The following is a 15,756-nucleotide window of genomic DNA, read 5'->3' as shown; positions in this document are numbered from 1 at the left end:
GTTTCCGCTGGCTTCGGCGCCGGCAACGCAGCGACCGTGCCGACGCACGCGCTGGCTTGCTGAGGTTTCCCTGTGACCTGCCAATGCTGCGGGACTCGTGCTTCCGCGCCGGATTTTTAAGTGCAGAGCACTTCAGGGACTAGCCTTGTCGTCGTAGCTCGCTCGCTGGACCCAAGTAGAGCCACAGGGCGTTTCGCCGTCGCGGCGTAACCCGGAGGCTTCGAAAGCCAAGCGGTTTATGTAGTGTTACAAATCGGCCAGCGCCGCAGTACTTCCCCGCACCACTCCTCGGCTGTGCAGCGAAGCCACTCGTGCGCCTTTGAAAACACGCGCCACTATGTCGGCAACAAGTTGCGACAAAGCCGCGTCAGACGCTTTGCTCTCGCGCATTTCACAACTTCGGCGGCTGCCTGCGAGGCTCGTCTCCACGCTCTTCAAGGACACAGAGGCCCCGTCGATCGCAACGGAGTCCTCCTCTCTCCCCTCTCTCGGACTCAACGTGCCCGAGGCTATGAACGGCTTACTAACTCTGGAAAGAGTGTTGTGCGTGTTCCAGCTTGTTTGCGTTTCACCATTATCGCTTTTGGGTATAAATAGAGCTGCCCAAGCGTTGTAAACCATTCCTGTTAGAGCAGCGAATCGATGTTGTCGCTCTGCTCGAGTCCTGTATTGTAACCTCGCCCGTCGGGGCATTGTTCTTTGGCTTCGGCTCACCTCTCGCTATGAAGTAAACAGTTACGTTAGCCTACGGCTTCTGGACTTCTTCACGGCTGCAACAGCGGCTGGCCGCTCGCATCATACACGCTACCACTCGTATGTCGGAGGCCACGGAGCTCGGATCGGGTGCCCCCGCCCGGTCACAACAGTAGTCATAAGCGTTCGAAACGCGTGAACCGCTGGCGCTTGTCATACATCTCCCCGCTGTTTAGCGCAAGGAAAACTGTCGGTACATTTGAGGCATAATATACATAATTAACAGGCACCGCCCGCGTTCATTTAGTTAGGAACGCTGGTTTGGTTTTTACAATAGTGAGCGAGAAAAAAAAAGGGGCACTGCAACGTCGACACGTGTGGGAGGAAAAGCAAGCACAAAAAGAACAGAAATCCCGCTGGCGCAGTTTCAGGTAGGGGACGCGAGAGCACTGCGAAGGCGGGAAATTTGAATTGCATTGGGTGGTAGCACTGAGCGGATAACGGCGCTATAGCCCATTATGGCGAATCACTGCTCTGCACTTCCGACAGCTTTATTGAGTGGAGCGGCTTAATTTTTTTGTTCTAGCTTCGCTGATTCTGGGCAGCTGGTTTACGCGGTCGACACGCACGGGCTGGTGTTTACCAGCAGCGGAGTTGTCACTTCGGCGTTACGCTGCCGCGTGAAAGGAAATGGTTATTTGTTGAAGCTGCGCACATGGCCGGCCAGCCACCTACTCCAACGCTGCTACTGCAGCCTTTACGGTTCGTCAATATCTACGGCGTTGGATGTCAGTGCGTGCTGACATGCCTTGAGTTCGTGCGGCTTTCCTGTGACTCGCCAGATTGCTCCCTACCGGACTCCATCTTTTCAGATTCTCCACCGTTTCTACGAAGCGTGTGTGACCATGCGAGGTTTGTAGGCTCTCAAGGGACAGAAGTGCACGCAAGAACGTTCCCCTTCTTTTTTTGAGCCCTTTTATCTTTATTTATAATGTATCTTCCAGTGCAATAACGGCTCCTGTCTCGTGGTTACTCAGAGCACGTTAACAGTACCCCAGGAGCAGAACGCAGTCCGCCATTACACTTGGATGTGAGCATTTTGAAAAACCCTATTTTGTGGGGTGCACTACAGCCTTTTCGCCCTCAACTACGCAGGGAAAGGAAACTGCTACTGCATCTTGCACAGAAGCGAGGAATACTGGCAAGTGGTCTCTTATTTCTTAACAGTGCACGGGGCTATAGTGGAACAATAGTTCATATTTTAGGAGACTCAGAAAGCAAACGGCAAGGCAGAAACAAAAAACAATGTGCCAACCAAATTGACAGTTCGAGCTGTAGTGGTGCATGCTTGCTGTATTTGATTTTCTAGAAAGTGAATATAATTTCACGGGCGGTTCCTTCTCTTGCGTGTCCTTGCTACATTTTAGGCAACCAACAGCGGAACAATATTGCCTTGGATTTATGTTGTACCTAAAGCAAGGGATGACACTGTTAGACATCGCGGCACGTACAATGCGCAGGCCTTCTAGGGCTCCCAATTGAAACAGGGGTCTATGCACACCAAACAAACGCACAAGCCCATGGCACGTATTGGTTCAATTTACCCGCGCTAGCAGAACCCCTCAGAGCTTTCTTTGTCGACCGTGCACCCTCTGGTGCAGCCGACACTTTATCCGGAAAAAACTCCATCCATCCACGAAGGTGAACGCTGCAGTCCACCTGGCACATACCAAGCAGGGGGAGAACTGTGGGAAATTGTAAACAACCATTTCCCCGTGGCCCTCTCTGGCTTTTCCGCTAGATAGCCTTTCCGCGTGGTCTGACGTTGAGCTCTCTTCGTGTTCTTCTGCCAACAGCACCGCAGCAATGCAGAAACAAGAGTTTGAAAGACCCAGCTGGGGTCGGCAGAAATTCTTAACTAACCATCAGAATGGGAGAGACGTGGCCGGTAGCACCAGCTGGAACACGCAACATCGTTAATCGGAGGCCCGTGTTCGTACCGCTTCCATTGTATAAAGCACGACATCCGAGAGGCAGTGTCTTACAAGCAGCATTTACCTGTCACCAGACATCTCGAATTAATCAAGCTGAGGCTTCTCTTGTAGTGAGGACGATGTTCCCGCAACTACCCTCATATCATTCCCTATACTGTACTGCAATTATAGTGCAGCGCGACACAAAGAGCCGAACGCTTGCCTGTGCTTTGCAGTAAGTAGCCAAAGATTTGCCATGGAGAAAATTGGGCAGCAGTCACACAAAGGCCCATCATTGGTCGTGGTTGACGAAGCAGATGGCGGCTCCCAGATCGCGCAGTTCTACCGGGACCAAGTGGTGTTCATCACAGGAGGAACCGGATTCATCGGAAAGGTACGTTTCAGCTCATTTACGTTCCTGGTATAGTTTCGGGTCACTCTTTTGAAAAGCAGTACATAAACAATAAAATATTGTCGCAGAGCTGCTGTGTAATTCAACCGCAAAAATTTTAGAGTGAAAGTTCTTTACATCCCAATCGTGATTTTTACCTGTATCTGACCTCCGGCGCCAATTTTCATGTTGTGACCAACCCCAAATACCTTTCACCTGAATTGCCATGCTTTCCCAAGTAAGTGTTATAGCACTATAGTACTCGTGATTCCTCCCCTCCGTCTGCTCAGTCAGGGGCACCTAGAAGCCGTGGGTAAACAGTATTCTTTAGCGTCCACAATATCATGTACAATACAATATTCTGTACACCTTGCGTGTGCTAAGATTCCACAGTTGTTCCCTTCCTTTAGTCTGTTTGTAACTCTGCGAAACCTGAGCGTTTGGATACAACTGGGCCAACATAGTCGGGGCCAATTCAATACCAAACGTCCATGCTTCAAGGCTTCCACTGTCTGCATTTAGGGCTTTCTTTTCATGGGAAGTAGCGTAACTGTTGTAAAGGTTTCAATTTTACTCTTATTTCCCTCTGGACATGGTATGCATGCTTAATAGGCACGCCTAGTGCACAAGAAGATGGTCTTAGAAGAAAGGCCCATGAAAAAGTGCCCAGAACCAATGACCCCCTCAAAATATGGTCCGAACTTCAGTTTAGAAAAAAAAAAATGATCCTGAACAAATGCTGCGGGCGCTAAGATGAAAAAAAAAACCGTTCCAATAACAAAACAGTTCAAGGTGCGCCTGCTTTCTGCGAAATCAAGCTTACTGTAGTGTAATTGGGACTGAGCGGTGTGCACACACAAAAAAAAAGTTGCCCATGTTAGTTCATTTCATCAAGGTCTGCGTTTCTAAGGTTTTTTTGTTTTTTTTTGCGGGCTTAAACCGACGTTCATTTGTGCAAAGGACGCCCGAGACTGACGCATAGACAGAGAGAGAGAGAGAGAGAGAGAGAGAGAGAGAGAGAGAGAGAGAGAGAGAGAGAGAGATAATTATTTATTGCATAGTTCAGCTCCAACCTAGACAGGAGCTGGCTACTTCGAGCTTCGGACTAATAAAAGGTGCAATGTTTGTTTTAATAAAACCACGAGGTCAGAATGATTACATTTGAAAGGGCACAGGCTGAAAGATCACATGCGCGCTCAATAAACTACTTCCAATGTGCAGAATACATGCCAATAGCATGCATGCACATATACAGGGTGCCCCAGCTACCATGGAGCAATATTTATAAAAAAGAGCAATGGCGTTATTCGAAAAAACTTGGCGCATAATGTTTGCGGTACTGTGGAGAAGTGGACTGTATTTTTTAATAAGATTGAACTAATTAATTTTAATTAGTTATCTAATTCCAGAAACTCTCCTAATCATTAGAGTTTACGAGTCACTTGTAGGCACCCGCGAGAGGCATCTAACTGCGGTATTTTCAGCGACGAACTAATTGCGTACTCATTTATTCTGACTGATAAAGAACCCCCGCGAAATATGACACAATAGGTACAATGACACAATAGCACAATTGGTAGCTGCACCGCGCGCATTATGCGGAGGATGTGGGTTCGATTCCCGCTTCCGGAAAAACGGCGGATTTTTTCTCGGCTTCTATTTTCACTTGTTTATCCCTGCATAGCAAAAATGACGATCATGACTTATTCGGCACTATAAAAAGACTGTCAAACGCCGGAAAACAGTGGCAATAAGAACCGCAACTTTGACACATATACATATTCGTTTATTTAACACATCGCAACATAATGAAAACAACCTATAAATTAAAATTCGCGTTACCCCTGTCTTCCTCTCCAAAAATTGCCACTGCCCATTTGTGAGAAATGACTGCAGGCATAAATAAACTAACATGAATTTTTCGCCGAAAGTATAACGCTTAGCAGTAACCCCTCAACATGACAGAAGATGTGCCCGCACTTGTCCGCAGCTACAGTGTGACCGCAGCTACAATGGCCCATGTGGCTAAGTCGCTGGGCTGTGATTGTAATGATGTGGGTTTGATCCCGGCCGCGGAGGCCATGCATGGCGGTGAAAATATAAAACGGCCATGCACTGAAATTTCGAAACCGTTGAATGTCCCAAGGGGTGAGAGTGATGAAATTGTTTCTGAAATAAAGGGGATAGAAAAGCAGATTAGAAAGAGAATCGGGTCAAAAAATACTGTAGCCGTCCACTTCGCCGGGCCTCATAACGCAGATACAGTGAAACCTTATTACCGTACCTGACAGGGACGCGAATAAATTACGTACTAACCAGCACTACGGCTTATCCGAATTCATTAGATTAAAGGGAAACCGAGTCGGGGATTCGGTTTAACTACGTATAAGAAGAAATTACTGCTTATCCGGGTACGGTTTAAGGAGGTTTTACTGTATAGTGCCGGTGCGTAAAACTTAGTTTCTGAAGTTGAATTAGCAATTAATTCTGCCGAAAAAATAGTGTCCATTACGTACAGCCTACTCAGGCAAACTGCAGGGCGAAGGCCTCTCCCGTTGAGTTCCAACAGCTCCTGTCCTGCGCCGCTCGAGACCAGTGTTGGCCACCGAATTTTCGTATTTCATCCCTGCGCTTTGTTATTGGCCTTGCCCTTCTTATAGACTTATCCCTTGGTATCCACTCTCTTACCCTAATGGTCCACCAGTTGTCGGTTCGTCTTGTTACATGGCCAGCCCAAGTCTATTTCTATTCCTTTACTAAAACTTTATTGCAAGTGAGTTTCACCAGTGCAGACTTCAAAAAGATTAGCAAGATAAAATGACACATAAAAGTAAATTTCTATGCACGCTCCCGTCATTCTAGAAAATTAGTTCCTACCCATAAACCCTATTAGTTCCTACCCATTAGTTCCTACCCATAAACCCTGAATTCAGGATAGACGTTCTTGAAGCAAAATTGCTCGCCTGGTTCAAGCTTTCAAAAAGCACATCACTTCGCCACTGAAATCTCAAAGAATATAAACTCAAAGCAAAGAAGCGAGCTTTAAATGCATTGTCGCTGTTTAATAAAGAATGCATTCTCAATTTTTTTTTTAAATCTGACTTATTTTGTTAAGTAATCGATCGTCATTTGGCTTCGAAGCAAAATTGCTCCTGCATTATCTCGTGGATCCGGATTAAAGATATATTTACAGTAGTGCATAATTACAGAGGAAAAAACAGCTGACCCCTTGGCTTTCTTCCAACTTTATAGAGCCTTTGTTCCTACTTTGGAGTTGGAACCGTTTGTTCCAGGAATTGTTGCTCAGGGGCCATTAGTTCTGTAGCATTAGTTCTCAGACTCAGCTCCGCAGACACTTGTTACTGGACTATTACTTCCAGTGGCATTTTTTGGGCGAACGCGCTGAGCAACAGCTCCGTAACAAGGCGAAAAATGTTACCGCATCCAGTCAATCTCTTGTTCATCAGAAAGTATGGTTTAGGTCGTTGGCAGTTTGTCAAACTTAATTGAAAGCCAGTTTCACCCCTGTGCGTTCGAAGAAAAACCCTTAAAATATCATAGGAAGTAGCTGAACACTGCCGCCGTCCTAGACAAAATGTCTCACTGCAATTCTGAAATTATAAATTTATGCGGTCTAGTCAAAGAATGATGATAAACCGTATGGCTTGTCCAAAATACCTGCAGAGATAGTGCGTGTTCAAGTGTCTCCTGAGTAGTGACTGATTTCGGGCTCATCAAAAACTCCCACGTTTCAGGTCCTACTGGAAAAACTGTTGCGGTCTTTTCCTGGTATCAAGGAGATCTACCTTCTTGTACGACGAAGGGAAGAAAAGGAACCCGAGGCCAGGATCAAAGCATTGCTTAATTCTCAGGTAAACAACTGAAATAATATACTGCCACATACCGGTATCCGGAAATATTGAGACTGGTAAGCCGAAGTTCTTCAAAAGTCAGTAAACGTCGAATCAGGTTAAAGCCTAGTATGCGTAGGATATGTATAGAGTTTTTTCGGCCAATTTACGCCATTTTAATGAGAGAACAGAGGTGCAAAAAACCGTTTCCCTAGTGCCATTCTTCTCACAAGTTCCGTGGGCTAATCTATGACAAAACACGGGAACGTCCGAACGCTAATTATACTGGATGGCTAGCTTGTTTACAACCGCATAGCTGGAAGGATTCCGGCGACCTGTACCGGCTAGTCGGTATGGAAGCATTGCTGCTAGTGTCGCTATCTCAGTTGACCGTCACCGCTTAGAGTACGAATTCCGAATGCAGCAGCCTTGTTCCAGAATGCTCCCTCGACGACCAACTAAGCTGTCGAGACTCACTCTCTACAGCGCCTTCAAGCTCGAAAAAAATTATTGTAAAATATTTCCGTATGTTTGGGCTCAATATCACCTGACGAGTCAATTCAAAGGCGTGAAAAACATCTGAAAAAATTTACGGCTACAACTTCCATATTGCAATAGCTCCTGTTTCTGCTTCTTGCCTCCATGGCTGTACGACGTCCCATTCCGCCATTCGTCTATAAGTACAGTTGAACCTAGTTATGACGATCACGGATATAGTGAATTATCGGCTATAGCGAACTAAATAAAAACTTTGGTTGATAGTGCTTTATTTCGATGGCACTTATTCTTTTATAAATAAATTGAAACCAAACCATGAGAGCACCGCGATATCGGATATAACGAAGAAATATTTGACCAGGAGGCTGAGAAGCTACTTCTGAAAACCCCCCGTAGACCGAAACTCCAGAAGTATAAAGACCATTTTGTTCATGGACACTGGGAAAAATTTCATGCTGGTCAGGGCTGTGAGTAGCCACCAGACGAAGATCACATCCTTCATCACATAAACAAGGACGCAGGTCTGTTTTTTCAAGTGAAATTATTTCTGTTGTAATTTCACGTACTCATGTTCCGGTTCATTGAGCTTGAAATGCAACAAGAAGAAAGGTGAGGGTTACCTTGGTCGTAGTGGGTTCGAAGCCATAAAAAAGGCATTTTTGTATCAAGCGTTTTTGCGTGAGCCTGATTGTCGATTGGTTGTAGACTATTTTTACTTCTACTGCTATAACGAATATCGGTTATAACGAGCTAATTTACAGTCACGATACTACTTTGTTATAGCGAGGTTCCACTGTATACGTCAAATACTTCGTTGTTTCTTTTTACTTTTACGCGTAACTAAGATATCCCAATAATTTTTCCCTCTTCCGGAATCAACTCATTTTTTTCAGCTAACCCTGCCCTCCCTAATTTGCATTCGCTTGAAAGGGATGCTCACGATCTCCACATTCAACATACGCCAAGGCTGGGGTACAAAATAACCGAGGTGCACCCCTGAAACTAATTTTAATTATGGGGATTAAAGTGTTGAAGCTGGGCAAGTAAGACGCGCCATTGTGGTGGGCCCCGGATTAATTTTCACCTCGGAAAAATCTCGACGCATTGACGGTTTCGCTGTTCGTCTCAATCTGAAAAGCGGCCACCGCCGCTGGGCACAAACCCGCGTCGTCCTTGGCGCTGGAATAAATCAACCGCTCTTTTCGCACTATGTTTACACCACTTTCGTTTTTTTACCGCTGGCGAGATTGGCATAAATGCACCCCATGTTTATGAAACACATCCCTGCAACTGCACTGTCAAATCACGTCGTTTACGTGAGGGGAGAACTTGATGGCATAAACAAATTCTTTTGTATCGTTGAGATGTATACTTATTCGCGTTAGAATAGCTTCTTTTTACGCTGCTTCTTTCCCTTTCAGGTGTTTGAGCGTGTCAAGAAGGAGCAGCCGGGTGCCCTGGAAAAAGTGAAGGTGGTGGCAGGAGACCTCACCCAGCATAACCTCGGGTTAACAGCGACCGACCAGGACACTTTAGCCGCAAAAGTTTCGGTGGTCTACCACGCAGCTGCAACAATCAATTTCAACGCGCCTCTCAAGTATGCCTGCCATAAAAGCTGCCTTCTGTGCAGTATAGATACTTGTGTACACGGAGTTCACATAGTTGAAGCTGAAGAGAACTTTTACACGCCTGCATAGACTGAAACCTATAGTTTCGTTATCTTGGCGGTTTCCGCTGTATTATAGCAATTGGTAATAGGGTGTTCCTTTTGAGAGCATTTGAATCTGTCGATAAACTTCACGAACAAATGAGGAGCTGTAAATAGTTTCTCTTGCCCACGTCACTACCTGATGGAGAATTTTGGGTGACGGGAGAACAGGGGGAACATTTGAAATGTATATTAATGTGTTTGTAAAAAGCGTTTGCATGACATTAGCTTATCTTTCAGCGTTGCGGTGATTGTTTTGGCACTGTGTCGTGTCCCGTGGGAAACGGCGTGTTGGTACATAATCGAAGCAAAACAGTGCAAAAAATACAAAGACACAGCGAGGACGACAAAGAGTGCGCTGAACTATCAACTGGTTTTATTGTGAGCGAAGCACAATTTATAGGTAGTGGTCAAAACAAAGATTTATCCGCGCAGGCGTAGAAAAATTAGTTCTTTCTCAGACAAGATGATACAGGTCATGCTGATGCATGCCTCACCACGCGTTAAAATTTCATTAGGATTCAGCAGTTTGACGTGACAGCCGTGTTTGAAACTTCCTAATGATGAAAATGTGTTGCAACTCCTGCGAAGAGTTCTTATAGTTAAAACAATGGCTCGCCAGGAAGCCTTCCGCATCTTTCCCCTCCGGTGTACACACGGTACCACACAAACTGATAAAAGTAGCCAAGAGGTATGACGTGGATGTTGTATCCTCTGCCCCTCAGAAGCTTTCTAAGATCGGCAAAATGACTGACCCGGGGGCATCCCAGTAAATTCGCTGTGGGACAAAATGCTTCATTCGCAATAAAACCAGTTGATAGTTTAGCGCAGTCCTTGTTGTCCTGGCTCTGTCTTTGTCTTTATTTCGCTGTTTTGCTTAGACTGCGGCAGACACGTTTGGAAATATTCTTCCCTGTTTTATTTCCAAGCAATTTGCGACTTGCCCTTTTCTTTCAGGCGGGCAGTTACGGTGAATGTTAGGGGTACACAGCAAGTTCTGGGCTTGTGCAACAAAATGTCAACCCTACGTGTAAGTTTTCCTCTGTTTATCAGTCGGTGTCACATTTCTTGGTTGACGCTTTTGTGCAGTTATTTTCTCTGATTCACGCATGCCAGATAATTCTTGTTTGAGCTGTACATAATTCTGTAGACTGTACAACATTATGTACAGTCATGGAGAAATGAAACGCGTTCACGAAAATATGAAACAGAACACAGAAATAGCGCGATTTCTTTCCATGCAGATAAAATTGGCGCGTAGCCTAATTGCACTAACAAAGTTGGGAAATGCGGCGTTCCAAATATACCACTATCGAGCCATTATTCGACCTCAACGAAGAGTAGTTCACTGGGAAGCAGAATACCTCTAACTCAGCCAGAAAATTTTCGTGTTCGCATCAGCACAAAAGTCCTAGGCTACTACTGGCTACACAAAGAAACATCCCAGGCTACTATTGGCTACTGACTAGACGAGGGCTGCACTCACTACTGGCACAGCCAAGGAGAGCCCGTCGTCTTGCCGTCTAAGCTACACCCACGCGTGGAGACGGGGACAGAGGGTGGTTTGAATTCAGTGTGTGGGGAGGGGAAGGCCACTTTGTGGAGGCGACACATGAAACAAGAATGAGGGGGAGGCAGTGACAGATATGACGCCATAGCCGCGCGTGCCGCCCTACTCCTCACCTTTCGAAAGACGCTCCTCTCCGTTTTGTTTCGCCAACGCAGCTGCGTTAGCACGCCGCCCCCGCTAATCCCAGGTATCGGCTGACAGAATCTCTGGTTTCAGTCTTTGTAGAGCCACGTGTGTGTGCATGCTAACTTAACATACACCTCCCTGTGTCAAAAGATTTAAATTTGCAGCCCTAAATTTTGGCAGTTATGGCATAGGGCAGATATCATCGGCCACTAAATCTTGAGAATACTGGAGGTCGAACTTTTGTGTTTGGATAGAAACCAACAACCATGGACTGCAACTGCTTTGATACCCTGCACTGGACGCGGCCCATAATTTTTTTACTGAATGTCCTCCAAGAGAACTTGGTTCAAAAAGTTTATGCTAGGGGTACTTTTTGGTACTCTCATGGGACCCCGGCAACAATACAAATGAGTTTCCCTACAAATCAGTTCTACCGTGCCGGGTAATCTGCTAATGTGTATTCAACAAACAACGTAAACATAATTAGTGCTTGGAATGAAAATTCAATGCCGAAACTCAAAGTTTTAGCGTACCCAAATGTTCTCTAATTTTCAAATGGCAAAATTACCGGAAATATGTGGAGCCCGTAAATAAACCGTTTTACTATTGCGTCCATCTAATTCTAGTACGTGGCTTATAAAGTGATTCTATGATAGTACATTTCTTTTTCTAGGCTCTTGTGTATGTATCAACCGCATACATCACCAGCGAAAAACTTGATGCACGTGAAGTAATATACCCCCCACCTGCGGATCCTTCCCAAATAATTGCAGCTGCTGAGTGAGTACATTATCACCATCATTAGCCTATCTACGCCCACTGCAGGGCAAAGGTCTCTCCCATAGATCTCCAATTATCCCGGTATGGTGCTAACTGCCGCCAATTTATCCCTGCAAACTTCTTGATCTCATCTACCCGTCTAACTTTCTGCCGCCTCGGGCCACGCTTGTCTTCCCTATAGGAGATCCACCCTGTTACCCTTAATGATCAACGGTTATCTTGTCTTCGCATTACATGCCCTGCCCACGTCCATTTCTTCTTCTTAATTTGTACGAATACACGTTACTACACGTCGTTGCATTACATTTGTCATTGACAGTTGATCACGCGTTAGACAGTTTTTGAACTCCAAATATTTCCGAAAGTTCAAAATAACTGCACCCTAAAGACTACACCTTGGCAATCCCAATAAATACCTCGCTTAGTAGTCTGCGTTACTTACAGGTGGATGGATGACAAGATGTTGAACGCGATCACTGGACTACTCCTCGGCCAGTATCCGAACACTTACACCTTCTCAAAGGTTCTAGCTGAATCTCTGCTGCTTGAGGCGCAAGGAACGCTTCCAGTGGCTATAGTCAGGCCTTCCATTGTGACGGGGTCTTGGAAAGAGCCCTTCCCGGTAAGACGATATGCACCGTTTGCGAGCAATAGAGACAACAGCAACCAAGAACACGTTGTCATAGAAATAATGCATGCAGATATGGCTGAAAACATTAGAACTTATCAACTGCTACTGGAGTGTCAATTGCTACTGGAAGCATTTAAGCCAGGATAGATTAGAAATCTATGAGGGATTGTACAAACAAAATGTAATTATCATTACCAGGGACCTAAACAGCTTCACCCTACGTCAGGGTCCAGGTTCAGCACCCCTTGAGGAAACGTTTTCAAGTAAACAATGGATCATTCGAAGTATACTCTTTTGAATGACGCAACTACGACTACAAAGGGAGTATAGTGTTGAATGACTCAATAATTATATTTTTACTTGTCGTCGAAGCCGCAAACAGCTCTCTAGGGAAAGCACACCGTAGAACATGGGTAGCGATTCGGCGAGCTACGTTGAAAGAAAGAACACTTCCGAGCAAGGGAAGGATTGAGCCACGTTTGGAGAATTTGTGAGAGGCTTGGAAAGTATAATTAATTTTAGTGTTGCATCACCACATCAAATTTCATAAGTTGTGACACCAAAAATATCCGAATAAGGGCAGAAATTCCTTTAGCTAATCGACACGTATTTGAGCTTTTAAGGAGGACATGACCTAAACAAGCATTGTGAGCAGAAAAATACGAAGACAAAAAGAAACAAAAGAAAAAAAAAGAAAAAATTCTGCAGGGTGCTTCACAATATGGCTAGCAGTTAGCCGCCGAGATTGTGGCGGGTACTATAAGTACGACCTCAGCATTTCACAGGTATGGCAAAAACTATGGCGCCTGCTGTCCGAACTAAACCGGAACACGGATCTGCCGCAGATAAGCTAAATTTACGTGACTGCTTAAAGTATGCCGTGGAAAGCAGATGTTGAAACTACTGTTTGAAATTATAACAGTTGAAGTGAAAATTAGCAGACGCATGCAAAGGACCTGCCCTTAAACGAGTAGCTCGGTAGAACCGCACTGCCCCAGTAAGGCCTTATCGGGCTTCGTACATTCTTCTTTTTCTTATAGCATAGAAATGTGGTATGGATGTCCTGAATATTCTGTTGCCTTTGCGAATATAAAAAAAAAATTGAATGCTTGCTAGAAATGCGTTCCCGGCAACGCGAAAACTAACTTCTTTCTTGTTAATGTAAATTGTTTTCTTCTTTTGTACCCCTTTCTCTAGTTACCCTCAAGTGAGGGTTACGTTATTTATAATTAAATAAATACATAAGCACGCAACACAAAATCTGTTAATGGCTAGAGATGAGCCATGCTACAAAATATCAAATGTATAAAAGGATTCGAGAAGTCAAAAGTCACTGTAGAAGTTCGGTTCATTCAAAAGACTTCTCTGTCCCAACAGTCACAACCCAACAAATAAGCTGGTGATTATGATGATGATGATGATGATGATCCAAACAACAATGGTGCCAATTTCGACACAAACTTCGAAAAATTACACCAGAGTACAACAAAAAAGTATCAAATACTGGCACCTCACCAACCCTTTCCTTGTCCAGCTCTAATCACGTCCCGAGGATTTGTTTGCGCAGTTACCGACTGTGGACAGGAGGCATCGCAAAGAAAAAATGACAGGATAATTCGCCATACTACTTAAATGCCAACGTGCAGTTCGCAGCGGTAACTATGTTTCTACTGTTTTTTGCATAGTGCCATGACCGTATACAAACATTTACCGTGTCCATAGGCTTTCGTTTATAACTTCAACGAGACAGGAGCCGATTTGAGGGAATCTGCAAATGTTTATATGTTTAATCTAAGGGAGGAACAATCAGCGATGCTGCCATAGGGACTAGTTGGTATATGATGAAACTTCGTTCTCAAGAAAGCAGTTGATATTTTACGCTGGTGTTGTGTATGCCACCTGTGTATTCGTCGAATTTTGTGATCACCCGGCTGAGGGAACAATGTTCCCAATATAAAACCAGATGATATATCGAATGCATCTCAGTGACGTCTTCACTCGTAGGTCAGAAAACAGTGTAGTAGAGGGCGGAGGGGGAGCGTAGGCGCGGCACATTGTGGCCCTTCTGATACATTTTGTTGCTTACCAACTTGTGTGGCCGAAAGTTGTATGAAATGAGATATACTAATACGGTACAACTTGTCTGGGCACGTCAGTGTCATTTTAATGCGAGACTGTATTGCGCGCATGACCATGCCAGCGATTTTTACTTTCAGGGCTGGGTGGACAACTATAACGGCATAACGGGGACCATAGTGTCGGTACGTTTTATTTACACATTCTTGAATATGAATGCGCACATTTAGATTTAGCGGCAATTCATTTTAGTGGAGACCGAACATTTTCTTGTGGAAGGTAGGTAGAGCGCTCGCTCATATTTGGTCCATATTTTTCCGCAGTGTGGTCTGGGGCTGCTAAAGTCATTCATAACAGAAAAGGATGGCATTGCCGACATCATTCCTGTGGACATAGTGGCTAATACACTCATTTCTGTTGCCTGGCACACTGCTACTACCAGGTAAATTGCCACAATGGCTTCATATTTATTTATTTATTTATTTATTTATTTATTTATTTATTTATTTATTTATTGCACGTAAGTGGTGACATATGGCTAGGCTAACCTCGCTTTTATCATTACATGCAATAACTCGCTCCAGCACCCGTAAAATTAGCAGAGTATTTAACAATAGTAAGGCGTACACTGGAATACGCAAGCATCATATGGGACCCTCATCAAAAAGAATTAATTAAGAACATCGAGTGGGTACAAAGAAGGGCGGCTAGATTTATTCTTAAAAAATATTTTCGTAATGATTCTGTAACACAGATAATAATAATAATAATAATAATAATAATAATAATAATAATAATAATAATAATAATATAAGCTTTATTCAATGTTTTATATACATGATATATTTACTGCCACACCTAAGCACGCAGTGCTTGTGAGTGGGCAGGCAGATCAGAGGCGCAGCGACCGTGCGATAACGCAAAAAAAATTGAAATAAAAAAAAACAAGGGGAAAAAAATAAAGAATGAAAATAGATCCATGTATGCCCTCAAACAGCATTTCATCCCTTAGAAAACACTGCTAGTGAAACAAAATCAGCAACAAGAACAGTAATGCCGAAAAAAATTACACAATACCGATATCACAAATATACAGCGGCGTACGACACAATTGACGCATATCAATGTATGCTGCACTAAGAGCAGAAAACATAACGTCATAGCTGCAAGCAAACAAACAAGACAATTTTTGCATAAAGAATGAACCAGGACGGTAAAGAAAGAAAGGGTAGGCAACAATTCGCAAAAATATGCGAGGGAGGGAGAGAAGAAAAAAATTACAAAAGATTACAAAAGAGATATACTGACTTGTATACAGGTAATTGCCATGATGCACAATAATGCCACACTGATGAAAATGTAGATCACAATTTGTGCAACCCAACCGCGACAACCACAATGCATTGAAATGGGCCGCGAAGTTCTTTTTTCCACTATAGGTCTACTTAAAAATCTAGAC

General features: G+C 44.2%; 1 protein-coding gene across 1 annotated transcript; it reads left to right on the top strand.

Annotated features, from left to right (window-relative positions):
• The first annotated feature begins 2,775 nt into the window (after positions 1-2,775).
• LOC144175268 (putative fatty acyl-CoA reductase CG5065) lies at positions 2,776-14,743 on the top strand. The gene is made up of 8 exons (XM_077704362.1): positions 2,776-3,060; positions 6,813-6,929; positions 8,828-9,003; positions 10,072-10,144; positions 11,484-11,590; positions 12,035-12,212; positions 14,438-14,482; positions 14,621-14,743. Exons 1-8 carry the CDS (start codon positions 2,923-2,925, stop codon positions 14,741-14,743), a joined length of 957 nt encoding a protein of 318 aa, XP_077560488.1. The 5' UTR covers positions 2,776-2,922.
• Positions 14,744-15,756: the final 1,013 nt, after the last annotated feature.

The sequence above is a fragment of the Haemaphysalis longicornis genome, unplaced genomic scaffold (genome assembly GCF_048455015.1).
Source record: "Haemaphysalis longicornis isolate Haplotype H1 unplaced genomic scaffold, Haemaphysalis longicornis Haplotype H1 scaffold_3, whole genome shotgun sequence".
Classification (NCBI taxonomy): domain Eukaryota; kingdom Metazoa; phylum Arthropoda; class Arachnida; order Ixodida; family Ixodidae; genus Haemaphysalis; species Haemaphysalis longicornis.
Note: the sequence above shows the minus strand (reverse complement) of the source record. Positions and strands in the feature narration are given on the sequence as shown.